At 43.1% G+C, this 20,890-nt stretch overlaps 1 protein-coding gene and 1 long non-coding RNA gene across 2 annotated transcripts in view; one reads left to right on the forward strand and one right to left on the reverse strand.

Moving 5' to 3' along the window:
* LOC135522341 (uncharacterized) overlaps window positions 1-9,137 on the reverse strand; it is an 18,154-nt gene extending 9,017 nt beyond the window's left edge. Inside the window, exon 1 of the long non-coding RNA XR_010452675.1 lies at window positions 9,047-9,137. This is a non-coding gene — a long non-coding RNA (uncharacterized LOC135522341). The remainder of the gene's footprint in view (window positions 1-9,046) is intronic.
* A 345-nt stretch (window positions 9,138-9,482) lies between these two features.
* LOC135522340 (beta-1,4-galactosyltransferase 3-like) lies at window positions 9,483-20,834 on the forward strand. Its single transcript, XM_064948492.1, has 6 exons — window positions 9,483-10,407; window positions 11,459-11,694; window positions 16,174-16,361; window positions 16,591-16,713; window positions 16,907-17,011; window positions 17,239-20,834. The coding sequence occupies exons 1-6, from the start codon at window positions 10,119-10,121 to the stop codon at window positions 17,483-17,485; spliced, it is 1,188 nt and encodes a 395-aa protein (XP_064804564.1). The 5' UTR covers window positions 9,483-10,118; the 3' UTR covers window positions 17,486-20,834.
* Window positions 20,835-20,890: the final 56 nt, after the last annotated feature.

The raw sequence follows: 20,890 nt of genomic DNA on the forward strand, positions 1-20,890 counted from the left end.
GGTGAGACAAGGGGAAAAAACGAAACTAGCCACTTGCCATGGGCCTACTCTCTGCTTCCTCTCTCCCTCTCCTCTTGTCATTCTCAGATTCCCTCACATAACATCCCATAGCCTAAGGAACAGGGGCATCTAAATCAAGTCACTGGCTCTTTTCATATGCATGCTAAGAAGGCAAGGCCCTGGCTTTGTCAAGAGAGGTTCCATCTGCCAAGTTGTTCTTCTACACTATATCCCATTTCAAGTCGGTACAGCCCCCGAGAGCCTTAACCGGGCTGGAATGATACTATACAGACCCTGTTGATCAGCTGATTTTATTCATGTAAACACCTGTGAAACTGCAGTAGACATTGGACATACGGTGGTATAGTATGCATTTAAACCATAGTAAAGGAATGGTATCATGCCACTACACCTATATGGTTGCTGTCTATATGATGCTGCTGGCCACTTATTTGAGAGGACTGACCTGAGAAGTTCAACCTTCCATCTGCTCATATTTCCAGTTGCAAAAACAATAACTCTTCTTCCTCTCCTCACTCCCTCTTTCTAGCTCTCTTCTTCCTGTCCAGTATCTCCTCATTTTGCAGACTCCTTTTGTGCTCGCACCCTCTTGTCTTTCCATTTCTCTCTGTGTTTAATGAACTTGTTTCCTCTGAGTATGCGGTGACTTGACTGGGGATTAAGGAGTATTGAAGCTGAAAAGGCGGGATAAGGGAGCGAGCTGTTGAAACTGATGTGCTCACAGTTGGAGATCACACACACTCCCATATCAGGGTTTCCGTTATGAAAATGTGGCGCCGGACATTTTGACCAGCAGCACGTTAATTTACCAGACATTTGAGAAATGTACCAAACCCATATGCATTAGCCTGATTAGGGCGACCACCCACGGTGTTCAGAATGACATTCATATTTAGAATATGGTAATATTAATAATAATCTTAACAGAGAATATTAATTGAGGATGCAAGGACGTGTGTCCTTACTGTGCAATTTGAAGATGTTAGAATAACTGTCCACATTTACTTTTCCTCAGCCAATAAGATGAGAAACGAACAAAAATCACTAGCGTATGCATAGGCAGAGCATGAGTTTCAAGTTTGGAGAAGCACATTTTCACCATCAAAATGTAACACTATAATAAAGCATTCCATGCGTCATCGCATTTGCAGACTTATGTAAGATAGCCTTCGTAATGTGACTGGATAGTCATTTAGGCTAATAATATAACTGACTGCTCAATGTGTGGCTGAGCGCGTATGGTGTAGAGGCCTTAGCTATATCGGATACGTTTTTTTTTTCTTTGCATGGGAAACCTATTTCATGCACTTGATATGACTGGAGACATTAGCAGAAATATATATATATATATATATATATACACACACACACAGCAAAAAACTGTGTTTTATTTTCAGCAAACTTAACATGTGTAAATATTTGTATGAACATAAGATTCAACAACTGAGAGACAAACTGAACAAGTTCCACAGACATGTGACTAATTGAATAATGTGTCCCTGAACAAAGGGGGGGGGGGGGGGGTCAAAATCAAAAGTAACAGTCAGTATCTGGTGTGGCCACCAGCTGCATTAAGTACTGCAGTGCATCTCCTCCTCATGGACTGCACCAGATTTGCCGGTTCTTGCTGTGACCTGCCTTTACAACAGGCCTACAAGTCCTCAGTCCAGCCTCTCACAGCCTATTGCGGACAGTCTGAGCACTGATGGAGGGATTGTGCGTTCCTGGTGTAACTCGGGCAGTTGTTGCCATCCTTTACCTGTCCCGGTGCGATGTTTGGATGTACCAATCCTGTGCAGGTGTTACACGTGGTCTGCCAATTCGAGGATGATCAGCTGTCCGTCCGGTCTCCCTGTAGCTCTGTCTTAGGCCTCTCACAGTACGGACATGGCAATTTATTGCCCTGGCCACATCTGCAGTTCTCATGCCTCCTTGCAGCATGCCTAAGGCACGTTCATGTGGATGAGCAGGGACCCTGGGCATCTTTCTTTTGGTGTTTTTCAGAGTCAGTAGGAAGGCCTCTTTCGTGTCCTAAGTTTTCATAATTGTGACCTTATTTTCCTACCTTCTGAAAGCTGGTCTTGTCTTAATGACCGTTCCACAGGTGCATGTTCATCAATTGTTTATGGTTCACTGAACACGCATGGGAAACTGCGTTTAAACCCTTTTACAATGAAGATCTGTGAAGTTATTTGGATTTTTTACAAATTATTTGAAAGACATGGTCCTGGGGAATTTTTAAAATGTTTTATATATATATATATATATATATATATCATTTTTTTGAGCTGTGTGTGTGTGTACTGCTCAAAAAAATAAAGGGAACACTTAGAGTTACATTGTGTTGTTTAAGTCAATCACACTTCTGTGAAATCAAACTGTCCACTTAGGAAGCAACACTGATTGACAATACATTTCACATGCTGTTGTGCAAATGGAATAGACAACAGGTGGAAATTATAGGCAATTAGCAAGACACCCCCAATAAGGGAGTGGTTCTGCAGGTGGGGACCACAGACCACTTCTCAGTTCCTATGCTTCCTGGCTGATGTTTTGGTCACTTTTGAATGCTGGCGGTGCTTTCACTCTAGTAGTAGCATGAGACGGAGTCTACAACCCACACCAGTGGCTCAGGTAGTGCAGCTCATCCAGGTTGGCACATCAATGCGAGCTGTGGCAAGAAGGTTTGCTGTGTCTGTCAGCGTAGTGTCCAGAGCATGGCGGCGCTACCAGGAGACAGGCCAGTACATCAGGAGACGTGGAGGAGGCCGTAGGAGGGCAACAACCCAGCAGCAGGACCACTACCTCCGCCTTTGTGCAAGGAGGAGCAGGAGGAGCACTGCCAGAGCTCTGCAAAATGACCTCCAGCAGGCCACAAATGTGCATGTCTGTTTCTTACCGTTTTGAGCAGACTCCATGAGGGTGGTATGAGGGCCCGACGTCCACAGGTGGGGGTTGTGCTTACAGCCCAACACCGTGCAGATCGTTTGGCATTTGCCAGAGAACACCAAGATTGGCAAATTCGCCACTGGCGCCCTGTGCTCTTCACAGAAGAAAGCAGGTTCACACTGAGCACATGTGACGGACGTGACAGAGTCTGGAGACGCAGTGGAGAACGTTCTGCTGCCTGCAACATCCTCCAGCATGACCGGTTTGGCGGTGGGTCAGTCATGGTGTGGGGTGGCATTTCTTTGGGGGGGCCGCACAACCCTCCATGTGCTCGCCAGAGGTAGCCTGACTGCCATTAGGTACCGAGATGAGATCCTCAGACCCCTTGTGAGATCATATGCTGGTGCGATTGGCCCTGGGTTCCTCCTAATGTAAGACAATGCTAGACCTCATGTGGCTGGAGTGTGTCAGAAGTTCCTGCAAGAGGAAGGCATTGATGCTATGGACTGGCCCGCCCATTCCCCAGACCGGAATCCAATTGAGCACATCTGGGACATCATATCTCGCTCCATCCACCAACGCCACATTGCACCACAGACTGTCCAGGAGTTGGCAGATGCTTTAGTCCAGGTCTGGGAGGAGATCCCTCAGGAGACCATCCGCCACCTCATCAGGAGCATGCCCAGGCGTTGTAGGGAGGTCATACAGGCACGTGGAGGCCACACACACTACTGAGCCTAATTTTGACTTGTTTTAAGGACATTGCATCAAAGTTTGATCAGCCTGTAGTGTGGTTTTTCACTTTTAATTTTGAGTGTGACTCCAAATCCAGACCTCCATGGGTTGATAAATTTGATTTCCACTCATCATTTTTGTGATTTTTGTTGTCAGCACATTCAACTATGTAAAGAAAACTATTTAATAAGAATATTTCATTCATTCAGATATAGGATGTGTTATTTTAGTGTTCCCTTTATTTTTTTGAGCAGTGTATAAATATGACATCCATCTAAACTGGAGGATTTACCAAAAACGTAAGTGGCAGTGACCCAACAATGAGAGTGAATATGCACGGTGCACACTCACCGTGGATATGGCTGATGCTCTCCACTGGTCCCAATACGATTAGGCTATGGGTCTACTGTTGTTCGCTCAACTAAAAAACAGCTTAGTCTTTTCATTGTCTTTACAGCATTAGCCATTTGCTTTCCACACTATTTTCCCTCAATTTGTATTTTGAAATATTGTGATATCCCTGGCTGGGCTCCTTCCTTTTCACTGACTGTCGCAACTCAACAATCATTTTTCCTTTTAGTTAGCATATTTTTCATACTTTTTTGAAACTCCGCATTGTTGGTTAAGGGCACGTGAGTAATCATTTCAAGATGAAGTCCTACACCTGCTGTATTTGGAGCATATGATGAAACATTTTGATCTGAAATTATCTATTTGGTATTTGCAGCACGCACTGCCAAAATTGGGCGGGCTGCCTTTCCTTCCGACTATAGGCAATGCGATTTTAAAACAACCTACAAATGTTTTTTTAAGGCTCGGTTCAGCTAATGATCCTCTGTGGCCAAATCATACTTTAGTAGCCTATTTTGAATTATTTTATTTCTGGAGAGGAATATGGTAATAAGGCTACATAATTTTGGCAATTAAATGTATTTATTTAAGGAAAGCTTAGCTTCCCCAAGACTTATGGATGTGCTGCCTTTTGATATAGGCTCAATCTACCATCCACCATAGTACAAAAGTTGACCTATTTCATTGGCCAGCTTGTCGAATGAAATAGCCCAAACAGACTCTGGGACAGTTGTGGGATGATGGATCCTAAATCCTAGACTACATAGTACAATGTTAAAAAGTCATGAATCTGATACAACGGATGAGAACGTTTAGTTTTAAAAATTTGTTAAACCTATTTCCACCCCCCCCCCCCTTAACATTATTAGTGCAGCAATGCACACAAGACAACGTGCGATTGTGCATTTGGCTACCAGACAATGAAACAAGGTTGATGACCAATAGCACATGAGAGAAATAGGCTACTAGTTTCAATGGCATGTGGATGTCTGTATAAAATAATTGCCTCCACGGATATGGTCAGATTTTGTCAAGGCTACTTTAAAGCAAGCTAAAACATGCCTGATATGTAGTAAAACGTTCAGGATTCAAGCAATTACGGTGCATTCGGAAAGGATTCAGACCCCTTTACACTTTTACACATTTTATGATATTACAGCCTTATTTTTTTTTACATTGTTCCCCCCCCTCAATCTACACACAATACCCCATAATGACAAAGCAAAAACATTAAACATTTAAAAAATTGCAAATGTGTTACATTACTGAAATATGACAACTACATCAGACCCTTTACTCAGGTGTTGAAGCACCTTTTGGTAGTGATTAGTCTTGGGTATGACATTACACGCTTGGCACACCTGTATTTGGGGAGTTTCTCCCATTCTTCTCTGCAGATCTTCTCAAGCTCTTGTCAGGTTGGATGGAGAGCATCACTGTACAGCTAAATTATTTTCAGGTTTCTCCAGGATGTTTGATTGGGTTCAAGTCCGGGCTCTGGCTGGACATTCAGAGACTTGTCCCGAAGCCACTCCTGCGTTGTCTTGGCTGTGTGCTTAGGGTCGTTGTCCTGTTGGAAGGTGAACCTTCGCCCCACTCTTTCATCAAGGTTCTCTCTGTACTTTGCGCTGTTCATCTGTCCCTTGACGCTGACTAGTCTCCCAGTCCCTGCTGCTGAAAAATATCCCCACAGCATGATGCTGCCACCACCATGCTTCACCGTAGGGATGGTGCCAGGTTTCCTCCAGACGTGACGCTTGGCTTTCAGCCCAAAGAGTTCAATCTTGGTTTCATCAGACCAGAGAATCCTGTTTATCATGGTCTGCGAGTCTTTTAGATGCCTTTTGGCAAACTCCAAGCAGGCTGTCATTTGCCCTTTTCACTGCTTCTGTCTGGCCACTCTACCATAAAGGCCTGATTGGTGGAGTTCTTCAGAGGAGCTCTGTCAGTGACCATTGGGTTCTTGGCCACCTACCTGACCATGGCCCTTCTCCCCTGATTGCTCGGTTTGTTCGGGCGGCCATCTCTAGGAGGTGTTTCTTGGTGATTCCAAACTTCTTCCATTTAAGAATGATGGAGGCCACAGTGTTCTTGGGGACCTTCAATGCTGCAGACATTGTTTGAACCGGGAATGGACAAATCCTTCGACCTCATGGCTTAGGTTTTGCACTGACAATTGAGACCTTATATAAATGTGTGCGTGTGTGCCTTTCCAAATCATGTCCAATCAATTGAATTTACCACAGGTGGAAACAGGATGCACCTGAGCTCAATTTTGAGTCTCAAAGTAAAGGGTCTGAATACTGATGTAAATAAGTTATTATATATTTTGCAAACATTTTTAAAATCCTGTTTTCACTTTGTCATTTATGGGGTATTGTGTGTGAAATTAGGGGGGGGGGTCCATTTTTTTATATTTTATAATGCTGTAATAGAATTTGGAAAAAGTCGAGGGGTCTGAACTTTCCGAATGCACTGTAAGTAGCTATACAATTTCAAAATACATACTGCCTCCAGCTCACTGCATAGTGGTGTGTGATGCGCTGATGAAGCCTGCCTTCCGTTGCATATGCATTTGAATGGGAAGCGAGCTTCAATTACCAGTTGATACTACTACTTTTTTATTTATTTTACGCCCCCCCCTCACCCACTCCTGGTCAAACGTTTTAGAACACCTACTCATTCAACAGTTTTTATACTTTATTTTTACTATTTTCTAATAGTGTATAATAACAGTAGTGAATAATAGTGAAGACATCAACTATGGAATGGCACATATGGAATCATGTAGTAACCAAAAAATATATACATATTTGATGTTCTTCAAATAGCCACCCTGTGGCTTGACAGCTTTATACACTCTGGGCATTCTCTCAACCACCTTGATGAGGTAGTCCCCTGCAATGCATTTCAGTTAACAGGTGTGCCTTAAGTTGTGGAATTTATTTCCTTAATGCATTTGAGCCAATCAGTTGTTGTGACAAGGTTTGGGGGTGTATATAGAAGATGGCCCTATTTGGTAAAAGACCAAGTTCATATCATGGCAACAGCTCATATAAGCAAAGAGAAATGACAGTCCATCGTTACTTTAAGACATGAAGGTCAGTCAATACGGACACTTTCAAGTACTTCAAGATGTGCAGTCGCAAAAACCAAGCGCTATGATGAAACTGGCTCTCATGAGGACCGCCACAGGAATGGAAGACCAAGATTTACCTCTGCTGCACAGGATAAGTTCATTAGATTTACCAGCCTCAGAAATTGCAGCCCTAATAAATGCTTCAGAGTTCAAGTAACACACACATCTCAACATCAACTGTTCAGAGGAGACTGCTTGAAACGGGCCTTCATGGTTGAATTGCAGCTAAGAGACCATTACTAAAGGATACCAAAAGAAAGAGACTTGCTTGGGCCAAGAAACATGATCAATGGACATTAGACCGGTGGAAATCTGTCCTTTTGGTCTGAGTCCTAATTGGAGGTTTCAACCGCCATGTCTTTGTGAGACGTTGTGGGGTGAACGGATGATCTCTGCATGTGTGGTTTCCAACGTGAAGCGTGGAGGTGTGGTGGTGCTTTGCTGGTGACAGTCTGATTTATTTAGAATTCAAGGCACATTTAACCAGCATGGCTACCACAGTATTTTGCAGTGATATGCCATCCCATCAGGACAATGACACAAAACAAAACACGCCTCCCAGGCTGTAAGGGCTATTTTATCAAGGAGAGTGATGGAGTGCTTCATCAGATGACCTGGCCTCCACAATTTCCCTACCTAAACCAAATTTAGATGGTTTGGGATTGATTCGGACCGCAGAGTGAAGGAAAAGCAGCCAAAAAGTGCTCAGCGTATGTGGGAACGCCTTGAAGAATGTTGTGAAGCTGGTTGAGAGAATGCCAAGAGTGTGCAAAGCTGTCATCAAGGCAAAAGGTGGCTACTTTGAAGAATCTCAAATATAAAATGGATTTAGATTCGTTTAACACTTCTTTTTTTTTTGGTTACTACATGATTCTCTGTGTTCATAGTTTTGATGTCTTCACTATTATTCTACAATGTACTTTCTTTTCTTTTTGTTATCCATTGAATGAGTAGGTGTTCTAAAACTTTTGACAGTGTGTGTATAAAACATATATTTTTAATTGTGGCCAAAAAGTATTTAACAGGTTGCATTAAGACATTTTGTGCAATGATTGGGCTTAAGTGCTACTTAACAGATTTTCCACTAAAAGGCTGTATCTGTATGTTGTGCGTATGATACAATTTAATTCTATGAATTATGAAAGTTAACCCATAGACCAATAAACATGACTGGTCAAATGTTTTACCATCAATGAATAGGCTAAAGAGCGTGCCAAGTTCTTTTTTTGGGGGGGGGGAGTACGACGACAATTCAGTAATTTAATTTATCAGTGTTTCAATTTATTATTTTTTATTACGGCCAAAAGCCAGCTATCAGAAACCCTGCTACATATATCATTATTATACACACACACTCTTGTCCGTTGACTCTCATCCTGTTTTCTGTATCTCTCTACCATTCTGCCAATCCCCGGGCTCTCCATGTGGGATTAGGATTAGAGTTAGTCTGAAGCTGGTGTCTTTAATGAGCACTAATTGATCCATGAGTGCCGACGTGTCGGGTATTCTCCAACGGCCATCGCAAGGACGGAGGATTACGTGAGCACAAGTAACAGGACCGTTTAACGACCCACGATCATTCTATGGTTTATCTGAGGAGGTAGTAGTAGTAGTAGTAGTAGTACCTAGCGCTAGAACAACCACTGCTTTTTAACTTGATTCCCTTCAGTTTCTATGAGCTTGTTTCTTTCCGCTCCTCGGTTGCTTTCAGTGGTCTGTCGACGAAGGCGTCCGTATTGGAGCCCCTGTTATGCCTGAATCCTCCTGACTCTGTTTAGCTGAAAACAAACACTGTTTTGTTCCGGCTGTGCATCATTTGTGGTAAACAGTTAGTCTAGTTGGGAAAGATGCAAGCAGCAAGAATGGATTGTTTTATAGGATTTAAATCTTAACAACTTCTTAACCACCTACCTCTCTCATTGTCTTTCAGAGCACCATTCTCGTGATTTGGTCTGAGCCCCTGTCTGTCAGGCCCGGTGGACCCCTTCCCCTTGGAAGTGTCTTTCAGCCCAGTGTGTCAGTCAGAATGGGATAATAGTCGCAGACGCCATCGGACCTCCCCCTTTCTCTCTTTGCTCTCTGTCTGCCCCGTCCCCACACCCTTCCCTTAACACTCGCACATATATATATACACATACATATATACACATACACACACACAGACCCAGCCAGCCCCTGACCACTCCTCCCATTGTACTGGTTTTGGTCCACTCCTTCTTCCTACCGCTCTAGGCAGCCAGCCTTGTCAAGCCAAATGAAACTATAATCCTCTGTAAAAGATAGAGGCCTATAAAGCTGCCTATCCTCCCTTTGTTGGTGGCTTTTTGTTTAGAGGGCCCCCATGAGAGTAGCGGCTAGAGAACACAAGGCAGCACAACAGCACCCAGTCAGCCGTTTTACTGGAAACAAACGAGCTGTGGTGGTGGTTGGGACACTGATGGAATTCTAATAGCATGATGTTGGGCTGGCATAGCCACCACACGCCATCAATGAACCAGAGGGCCACCAGCAGACTTTGGAGATTGACACATCTCAACTTGTGGTGGGACAAGAGGTTGAAATAAAAACATTTTTATTCAGGATATTTTTTTGCCTCCTTTTTTTGCTTCTCCAGTGATCAGCTAAACCAAAGTGCCTTTCTTGGTTTCTCACTGTGCTTTTACTATAAACTTGATCGAAGTTCATATTACACTCCAATATCTGAAAATAATATCTATAAGAAACATTTCAAGGATTTTGCACTTTTCATTCATACACCTCCATACCCATTGCCTGTTGCACTTGTCATATCATACAGTTGCACAGTACCGACAGTGCACACGTGTTTACAGTAAAAACATACACCCCCGTACCAACTTGACAATCCCACCCTCTTTCACCCAACCACAGCGTTCCTCTAGTGTAGGTTGCTAAGACTAACGAAGCCAAACAACATATCACCAAACCGCTCTCCAAGGTCATTTGTTGTGACACAGCCGGTGACATGGCGACGTGGCTACAGTCAAAATGGCGCTACCTGTTCATGTTTCTGGGTGTCCAGCTGGTTGTCATGGCGCTGCTGTCCCGCGAGGGCTACCACAAGCGAGTGTCATACTTCATCAGGATTTTCCGTAAGCTGGAGACCACTGCGACGGGGACGTTCGGTGCCGGCTCTCTCCACGCAAGCAATCACACGGGCGGTGATGTCTACGCCAACTTGTCCCTCCTGGCCAAGGCCCACCACGGCCGGGGCGAGGACATGCCCTACTGCCCCAAGACGTCTCCCCTGATAGGTGAGTTCACACACACACACAAGTCCTAGAACTGGCAGCCCCATCTTATCCCCATCTTCAGTTATCCAGCCCTCCCCTGTATCTCTTACTTCATTCCCTCTTCAGAATGAAACTGAAAAGGGAATGTTTTTTTAATTTTTTTATAATGTACACCAGAACAATACTTTCTCGTAAAAGTAGTGGCTCAGATACTTGATTAGTGTGCCAGAAAACGTAATGTGAAATGTGGGCAGTCAGAAAGCCTTGGTTGGTTTGTTGTGGAAGAGAATTTCCAAATAATTCCACACATGCCACTGTCCTTGCTAGTTAGCTACTGATCTGACCAGGTTGGGTGGGTAGCGGGCTCGCCAAATCCTGGTTGGAGAATTCTGTATTTCCTGCTTATTCTGTTGTGATTCCGGGAGGCCTTCAACTAGGATTTCTGGGATAGTTACCAGAATTTTGAGTAGACTTGATATGGTGGAACCTTGGCTTCACCTATACAGTCAGGTTTGGATCAATGTTCAATGATGGCCCCGGATAAGAGAAAGAAGGATGTGATTTGACTTTGAGATCATTCAAACTGAGCTGAGACTTGGTGGCGGCTGACCCAACAGGAGAGTTTGTTGTACGCTTCCACTAGAGGGACTGAATATACTTGTGTTCAAATGGTCAGTTTACCTTGTGTCCAACTTCCTACTTTTTTCTAATTGAAAAAAAAAAAAGTGACAAACTTCAAAGCACATAGGCTACATAGCCTACGCTCCCCTACGTATTTATTTGGACAGTGAAGCTAAAACTTTCTTTGTCTCTACTGCAGCATTTTGGATTGGAGATGCAATGTTTTTGAGAGACGACAGAACAGCATGGATAAAAGGGGGCACGCTGCATTCTGTGCTGTCGCCTCATGTAAAAGTTTTGATCTCAAATCCAAAAAACCCTGTTAGAACGAGCATACTAGTATGGACAACCTACTGATTTTTTTTATTAATTGGTGTGTGTTATGATATAGGTATAGCAATAAAATGCTGTTATGACATCTGGCTTCCTCTCACCCCGTTTCTCTTTTCAGGTGGACCAATCCACGTCATCTTCCCCTCCGGGTTGACACTGGCCCAAGTGGCGCGGAAGAATCCTTTGGTGGTCCGCGGGGGGCGCTACAGGCCGCCTGACTGTGAGGCGCGGCACCGCACCGCCATAATAATTCCGCATAGAAACCGGGAGCACCACCTGAAGTTCCTCCTCTACTACCTTCACCCATTCCTACAGCGACAGCAGCTCAATTACGGCATCTATGTCATCCACCAGGTGAAATGCATATGTGCAGCCACACACACTTTTAGAAGGTTAATTTTTAAAGAGGCAGTCTTCAGTTGCTACATACATTTTTATGTGTATAAATGAAGTTGTACCCATTTGATTCTTGAACAATATAACTTACCTCATGAGCTAAGTTCAACTGTCACACTCCATGAGAACTGAAAATATAAGCTTGTTTTACTCCAATGTTTGTAAACAAAGTAAATGTAAACCAACACTGTTTAGCCTCAAAACATGGTTAAAACTATGTCATGAATGGTCAGTCCTTGCATCCATACCTATATGAATTGGACTGGTTACACACTTCTCCAGCCCCATCCTTCAGCCTTTTACTGAAATGGGTTTGTGAAAAACACTTGTTTCAACTGCTGACTGCTGTTTTTAAAGACAACATGAATGTTATCAATTGATTGTGCAATCTGTAACACAGCCTATCCGTATGAAGTTGTTCTTTACAGATTCCTACAATTGACCAAAAAACATATTCAATTGGACTACCTTCTAGCTGTAGTGGTGAGGCCAAGTATACATTCAGCCTAGATCAAAACCACCCACCCTCTGGTGTCCTAACCATGGAATCACACACAGCCTTGTGGTTGAAAGATGCTCACCTGAAGGCTTAATCTTCTTAACAACTTTGCTTACACATTAAACACGCACTTTGTCTTACCCTCACACTGTTAGTCAAGTTGTCACTGCCTGCTTGTTGTTTACCTGCAACAAGCCAACCTCTACCAAGTTAGAGCCAGGTTAATTTTGAGACGCTAAGGCATTTGTCATTAGAAAGATGTTACAGCATCATGCCTAAAGCATTTATTCATGACTCTGCATGTGTGCAATATTTCTTCATAACCAGTGCCAGATTGCACTCAGCTCAAACAAGATAATGCAGGCCAGTAGCAGTTCAAGCATTTGCATGTCTTCAGCTGTCATAGTTTCTCTCTCACACACACACACACACACACACACACACACACACATACTGAACCACAGGGACAAATACTACTCATTCTATTGACCTCAGTGATGCTCTCAAATGTCATATCTTGCCATGGATTAGGTGTAATCCTCTTGAGATGTGTTAAATCCTAATTTTGTGAATATTAAACCATTTGAGTATGCTGTACTATTGTATCGATTTACAGGTGATCCGTTGTACTGTAAATTATCAGACTATTGATTTCATTGTATGTAGACGACACAATTCATTTCCATGTTGAATAGTTGCAGGTGACTAGGGTCTGGTTTTAATTATGGACTCTTCTGGCATAGGCATTGAATTACTAGTTCCTCTATGTCGATAAGGGAAAAATATATATACAGAGTGCCTTGTGAAAGTATTCGGCCCCCTTGAACTTTGCGACCTTTTGCCACATTTCAGGCTTCAAACATAAAGATATAAAATTGTATTTTTTTGTGAAGAATCAACAACAAGTGGGACGACATTTATTGGATATTTCAAACTTTTTTAACAAATCAAAAACTGAAAAATTGGGCGTGCAAAATTATTCAGCCCCCTTAAGTCAATACTTTGCTGCGATTACAGCTGTAAGTCGCTTGGGGTATGTCTCTATCAGTTTTGCACATCGAGAGACTGAAATTTTTTCCCATTCCTCCTTGCAAAACAGCTCGAGCTCAGTGAGGTTGGATGGAGAGCATTTGTGAACAGCAGTTCAGTTCTTTCCACAGATTCTCGATTGGATTCAGGTCTGGACTTTGACTTGGCCATTCTAACACTTGGATATGTTTATTTTTGAACCATTCCATTGTAGATTTTGCTTTATGTTTTGGATCATTGTCTTGTTGGAAGACAAATCTCCTTCTCAGGTCTTTTGCAGACTCTATCAGGTTTTCTTCCAGAATGGTCCTGTATTTGGCTGCATCCATCTTCCCATCAATTTTAACCGTCTTCCCTGTCCCTGCTGAAGAAAAGCAGGCCCAAACCATGATGCTGCAACCACCATGTTTGACAGTGGGGATGGTGTGTTCATTGTGATGAGCTGTGTTGCTTTTACGCCAAACATAACGTTTTGCATTGTTGCCATAAGGTTCAATTTTGGTTTCATCTGACCAGAGCACCTTCTTCCACATGTTTGGTGTGTCTCCCAGGTGGCTTGTGGCAAACTTTAAACGACACTTTTTATGGATATCTTTAAGAAATGGCTTTCTTCTTGCCACTCTTCCATAAAGGCCAGATTTGTGCAATATACGACTGATTGTTGTCCTATGGACAGAGTCTCCCACCTCAGCTGTAGATCTCTGCAGTTCATCCAGAGTGATCATGGGCCTCTTGGCTGCATCTCTGATCAGTCTTCTCCTTGTATGAGCTGAAAGTTTAGAGGGACGGCCAGGTCTTGATAGATTTGCAGTGGTCTGATACTCCTTCCATTTCAATATTATCGCTTGCACAGTGCTCCTTGGGATGTTTAAAGCTTGGGAAATCTTTTTGTATCCAAATCCGGCTTTAAACTTCTTCACAACAGTATCTCGGACCTGCCTGGTGTGTTCCTTGTTCTTCATGATGCTCTCTGCGCTTTTAACGGACCTCTGAGACTATCACAGTGCAGGTGCATTTATACAGAGACTTGATTACACACAGGTGGATTGTATTTATCATCATTAGTCATTTAGGTCAACATTGGATCATTCAGAGATCCTCACTGAACTTCTGGAGAGAGTTTGCTGCACTGAAAGTAAAGGGGCTGAATAATTTTGCACGCCCAATTTTTCAGTTTTTGATTTGTTAAAAAAGTTTGAAATATCCAATAAATGTCGTTCCACTTCATGATTGTGTCCCACTTGTTGTTGATTCTTCACAAAAAAATACAGTTTTATATCTTTATGTTTGAAGCCTGAAATGTGGCAAAAGGTCGCAAAGTTCAAGGGGGCCGAATACTTTCGCAAGGCACTGTACTTCCGGACACTCCCCCCAACAAATCACGAGGCAGACATGCCAGAGCGCTGTATATCATTAATGGATAATTTCACTGCTCTCAGGGCAGGTCTGCCAGATTTGACAAGAGGCAGTGACTTTTCATAGCAGGTTAGGAGCATTATTAACATAACAGGTTATCTAAAACGTAAAAATTGTCTCTGACGTGACTTGAAAATATGTAGCTACAACCAGCCCTGAGACCAGTCTTGGTTTCCACTAATGCGATTCAAAACCAAAGTTTGCAGGCAACCTTTTGCAGTGGTTTTATTCAAGCAGATAAAGTAGTAACCTAGGCAGTGACGTAGTTCCTCTATGCCAACAGAGACATTGTAACCAGACCTGTGTTGCCTAGGGTCGGCTTTTACGAGACCACTAATGGAGAGTAAACTGCATTTAAAAAAACAAACATTATTGTTGTATGGACACTATGTCATTGTGTTGTGGAGACCCCTTCAATGTGAATTCACCTATTTCAGCAACACCCATTGCTGACAGATGAAATAATATCGAGCACACAGCCATGCAATCTCCATAGACAAACATTGGCAGTAGAATTGCCTGTACTGAAGAGCACAGTGACTTTCAATGTGGCACCGTCATAGGATGCCACCTTTTCCAACAAATCAGTTCATCATCTATAGAGCAGTGGAAACGCGGTCTCTGGAGTGATGAATCACTCTTCACTATCTGGCAGTACGATGGACGAATCTGGGTTTGGCGGATGCTACCTGACCCCTAATGCATAGTGCCAACTGTAAAGTTTGGTGGAGGAGGAATAATGGTCTGGGGATGTTTTTCATGGTTTGGGCTCGGCCCCTTAGTTTCAGTGAAGGGAATTCTTAATTGGCAACAGTTTGGGGAAGGCCTTTTCCTGTTTCAGCATGACAATGCCCCTGTGCAAAAAACAAGGTCCAGACAGAAATGGTTTGTTGAAATCAGTGTGGAAGAACTTGACTGGCCTGCACAGAGCCCTGACCTCAAACCCATCAAAACCTTTGAAATGAATTGGAATGTCGACTGCGAGCCAAGCCTTAATCGCCCAATATCAGTGCCCGACCTAACTAATGCTCTTGTGGCTGAATGGAAGGAAGTCCCCGCAGTAATATTCCAACATCTAGAGGAAAGCCTTCCCAGACGAGTGGAGGCTGTTATAGCAGCAAAGGGATGACCAACTCCATATTAATGACCATGATTTTGGAATGTTTGACAAGCAGGTGTCCACATACTTTTTGCCATGTATATCTTTATCTAGCTATCGTTCTGCTGAGACGAGATTTTAAATGGATAGTCATTAGCTCAATGACTGGAAGTCTATGGGAAGAGCTAGCATGTCATTGTGCTACCACTTGCAGCAATGCACCCCGCTACCCTTGCCACCGCTGCTAAAAAAAATCCTAGGGGAAATACTGAACGTTCATATTGAATAACCTATTTGTTATTTGTATAGAAACCATGTCAAGATTGAATATTTTTCGGTTGTTGCTGGCGTAAGGGTCTCTAGAAATCAATAACTGTCTGTTGTCCCTCTTTAGGCTGGTAACTACACATTTAACCGGGCCAAGCTGATGAACGTTGGATTCCGAGAGGCCATGCGGGAGGAGGACTGGGACTGCCTGTTCTTCCATGATGTGGACCTCATCCCTGAGGACGACCGCAACACCTACATTTGTGACGCCAACCCCAAGCACACCGCCATCGCCATGGACAAGTTTGGATACAAGTCAGTCTTTTCTCTTTATTTTGGCTTCTTTTTCCCCTCATGGTTTATTAGTTCCTCTTTTCACTGTAAGTCTCTCTTGGATTTTCACAAGTTTATTCAACACAATGTATTTCATTTGAATTGTGAATACTCTAGTTCTTCTTTCATTGTGTGGCTTCACTAATTTCTGATTTCACTTGTTCCTTATCTGATCCTTCATTTTTATTTGATTCTGCTGTCATTCTCCTAGGCTGCCATACAAGATGTATTTCGGAGGGGTGTCAGCGTTGTCTCCACTGCACTACCTGAAGATGAACGGCTTCCCCAACAACTACTGGGGCTGGGGAGGAGAGGACGATGACATTGGAGTCAGGTGAGAGGGGGTCATTGGGAGTTTTGGGGGTGGAACATTGAGCCAATTCATTGAGCTATGGACCCATTGTGGTTTGTTCTGTCAAAATGACAGAACAAAATGATACAATTTAAAGACACTGAATAACCCTATTATTTATAATTGATAATAGCTAAATTAAAATTCCTTTCCGATCCCTCTCTCCCGTTCTCAGAGTATCCCTAGGAGGGATGTTCATCTCTCGTCCATCGGTGAAGGTGGGCCGATACAAGATGATCAAACACAAGCTGGACAAGGGAAACGACGTGAACCCCAGGAGGTATGGTACAGGACTGACACACACGTGTGTGTGCATTGCATGCATGTGTTTGTGTATGGCTGGGGTCCATTCAGTTGGGTGACAAGTTCAGATTCTTTTAAATAGAATGTGCTGCCTATCTGTACATTTCCATCTGCTACCTCTGAATGTTGCCCTCTGTCGAATAAGACCGAGGTCTGTTGAATAAACCCATAGTCTATCACTAACCTCTCCCTGCCTCCCCCTAGGTTCAACATGCTGGCCAAGACGCGTCAGACGTGGAAGCTGGACGGCATGAACACGGTGGAGTATGAGGTGCTGTCACGTGACTACTTCCCCCTCTACACCAACATCACTGTGCACATCGGCACAGAGGCAGGCCTGCATGCCACGGCTCCATCCCCCAAGATCCTTGCCAAAGCCCCAGCAAAGCCGCCGGTCGACGCTCCCGCCAAACCTCTAACCAAGCTCCAACAGAAACAACAGAACCACTGACTTGGACCAACTTTACCCACTCCACTCCCATCCCCCACCCTCCTGCCGCCGACTCTCCCCTCCTAACTTATGCCTGGGAGCAGGGATGTGACAGAGGGGCCCTGGGCCCTTAAAGTGCTCCTTTCTTTGCCTTCACCCTTCAACTGAACCTCATATCAATGCCTACAGGTGGCAGGTAGCCTAGTAGTTAGAGCGTTGGGCCAGTAACCGAAAGGTTGCTAGATCGAATCCCCGAGCTGACAAGGTAAAAATCTGTTGTTCTGCCCCTGATCAAGACAGTTAACCCATCAGCCGTCATTGTAAATAAGAATTAGTTCTTAACTGACTTCCAGTCGGGAGAGGTGGGTGGCTCCCCTATTGGACTAGAGGCCATGCCTTTTCCTTCTGTTCCTTCCTCTGATCTGATCAGCTTTCTCAACTGAAACTTTATCAATAGTATAGCAGAGACTTTGAACTTGAAGACCAATGCTCTCCACTGCCTAGATAGACAAAGCCTCGGCCCACAGATTCTGTCTGAATGAATTACTGTAGCATTCTCCACCCTAGTTTTGATTTTCCAGCTATATCTCACCACTCCACTGACTTTGACTCTATGAAAGGGACTTATGGTAGAGGAGAGGAAAAAAGACAGACTCTATGAGTTTTTATATCGCTGTCGAAAACCCCCGTTGCCTTAGAAAACCTGTCTTGTTCTATTTTTCCTTTTTAGTAGAACTTCAGGTCGAGAGTTATGAATGGAACCGGTTTCTAGTGATAGATAGCGAGATTAGGGGATAGAATAAATAAATGAAAAAACATTTTATGCTACTGATATTGCAATAGCATATGGGTCTTTCTGCCAATTAGGTGCCTTTTTTGAGTAGTGTAAAACTTGATTTCACCCAATTTTAACAATCTGCCATAAAGAGCACATGTTCAAAACATGTTTTCCCATCTTGAGGTTAAATAAAATAAATTACCATAGTAAGTGCCAAATAAAGTAACAGGGTTGACCGTAACAGGGTTAAATCAGCCATAAATCCCCTTGTGACGAAATGGAAGCTTGTTGTGTGTGTGCAACAGGGAGGGGCAATTTTAATGCAAATTAAACTGTTCAAACATTTCTAGCCTGTCTATTTATGGGTAACAGGGTAGACGTGTTATGTTCAACCGGCTCTGTTTTCCACAAAAAAACACCAGAAAATTGCCAAAAAGAGTAGAACCAGCTCACCTGCTTGTACGCTATGATTTGACGAGAGAAATATTTACAAAGGAATTTCACCATATTAAAACGAGAGTTCAGTTAGTTTTTAGTTTTCTTTTTAACTTTAAAATGAATCACTAATCACATTAAATAATGAACTCTTCAGAAATTACTTTGTCAAAGCAACAAATTAACTAGGGCTTTCAAATTAAGTGGGTTAAAATCTTCCTAGAAGTCACAGGATGCTTAGAGGGAAATGTCAAAATGCTGAATTTTGGCAGTTTTAAATGGCCTTTATTCATATTAAATCAGATTTATAAAAGGTTCCCATGTGGTCAGTATTAAAGGGCACTTCACTTAATATAACAGGCTTTTAATATTTGTAACTGGCACTAATTTCGGAACGACCCATATGTAACTGATTTTACAGTTTAATATTATACGAAGTGAAGCTGCTCTCCTGAATGTTGACAGGGGTATGTGCTGTTTGCAGTTAGCATGGTAGTCACCCCCTGGGCCCAATCTTCATAAATCGTCTGAGTAGGAGTGCAGATCTAGGATCAGGTTCTCTGTGTTCATATCAAATTCATTATACCTTAAAGGCAACCATGATCCTAGATCAGAACTCCTAGTCTGAGGCACATGCACAATACAGGCCCTGAATATCAGGCTGATTTATTGAAGGATTTTCTCACAGTAGGTTCACAGTTCGGGCACAGCTTTTTGGTATGGTTGGGTTTCATCTTATCGCTACAATCAGAATGTGTCTTTTCTCCAGTCATCTCCTTCAATCCCTAGATTGCATTGATGTGGGGTTGCATTTTGCCTTGTGTCAAATAGAATAGGTGCAGGTGAAATGGTCAATGCACTGCCTTCAGGTGGGCTGGCTATATTCACATCAGAATGGTGGTTTGTCTTTTCCATTTGTGTTTTATGTTATTGTTCATTACCTTATGGAGCTTTTATGTTGGTTTCCTATGATTGTCAATGTAGCTTTAAACTGAGGGATTCAAGTCCGAGTGGACTCTCCATAGTCAGAGACTTGGGATCTATCTCCATACTCTAAATAGGCTGAAATGTTTGAAAACCAGGAACTTTGTCCATGGATGACCAGAAACCACTATAACTAATTAGGTCTATAAACGGAATCAGGCACTGGTAAGTGACATGAGAACTGACATGAGAACCGATGCCTGTAGACTGTGTAGTACACTCATTGGTTGTACTGATTCTGCTGAACCACTGATTTAAAGATTGATATAGGTACACTGGGTTAGCATTTACAGCATTACCCCACTAGCCATTCTTTCATTTTGTGCTGTCTAAAATCTGTCACCCCTAGAATTCCCCAGTGCAATGTCCTCCTCACTGCATGGCTTGTCCTCTGACTTTCCTCTTTGCACACCGTCTCGACCCCCTGACCAATATGATTGTTTAATCTAGATCCCTACTGGGAATTGAACCTCTGTGTGCATCACATAGAGGACTCGTGCCACTTGGCTGAAACCAAAGATGGCTTAGAGAGAAAGCATTGGACGCCTGATAGTTGTGCTGGCGGATGCATGCTGACATGGGAATAGATGGGATTCCACTTACTCCGGGTATGCTGAGGTTTGTGTGTGCGCTACTATTTGATCTAGGAATCTCGTGGATGACCTGCTTCACTATGTAGTCTATGTCTTTACCTTTTCTACTCCATATGAAGCCTGATTATGCATGACACACAGACCCTGTATTAGATGAGTGGGATGTACAGAGAACCACACACAGACCACTGACATGACTTCACATTTGAGTCTCCTGAAGCATGCTACAGTGTATGCTTGTGTAGTGATTCGTAAGACGTATGCTACATGCACCATGTACCTTTTTAACACTTCATGCAGTGGTTTATTATGTCATATCATGTCTATTTGTACTCTTCAGTTTGCTTCAGTTGATGTATAACTTGACTTTTACTCCATTGTGATGTGGATATGCTGTCCAGGGTGACTGCGCCAGGAGATGGAGCTCACCGCAGGGCATTGAAAATGTAACAAGGACAATGTGATACTGTATTTCTGATTTTAATTCCTCCTCTCTGAATGAAGTCTGCACAGTCCAGAGTGGCCTTATACAACGATTAATAAACAAAAAGATTAGTCAAACACTGGTGAAGTGGATAAACTGAGTGTGTTACCATTTCTGTTGCTGAACATGGCTCTGGTTAACTGTCTTGCAAG

Source organism: Oncorhynchus masou, chromosome 30 (genome assembly GCF_036934945.1).
Source record: "Oncorhynchus masou masou isolate Uvic2021 chromosome 30, UVic_Omas_1.1, whole genome shotgun sequence".
Classification (NCBI taxonomy): Eukaryota; Metazoa; Chordata; class Actinopteri; order Salmoniformes; family Salmonidae; genus Oncorhynchus; species Oncorhynchus masou.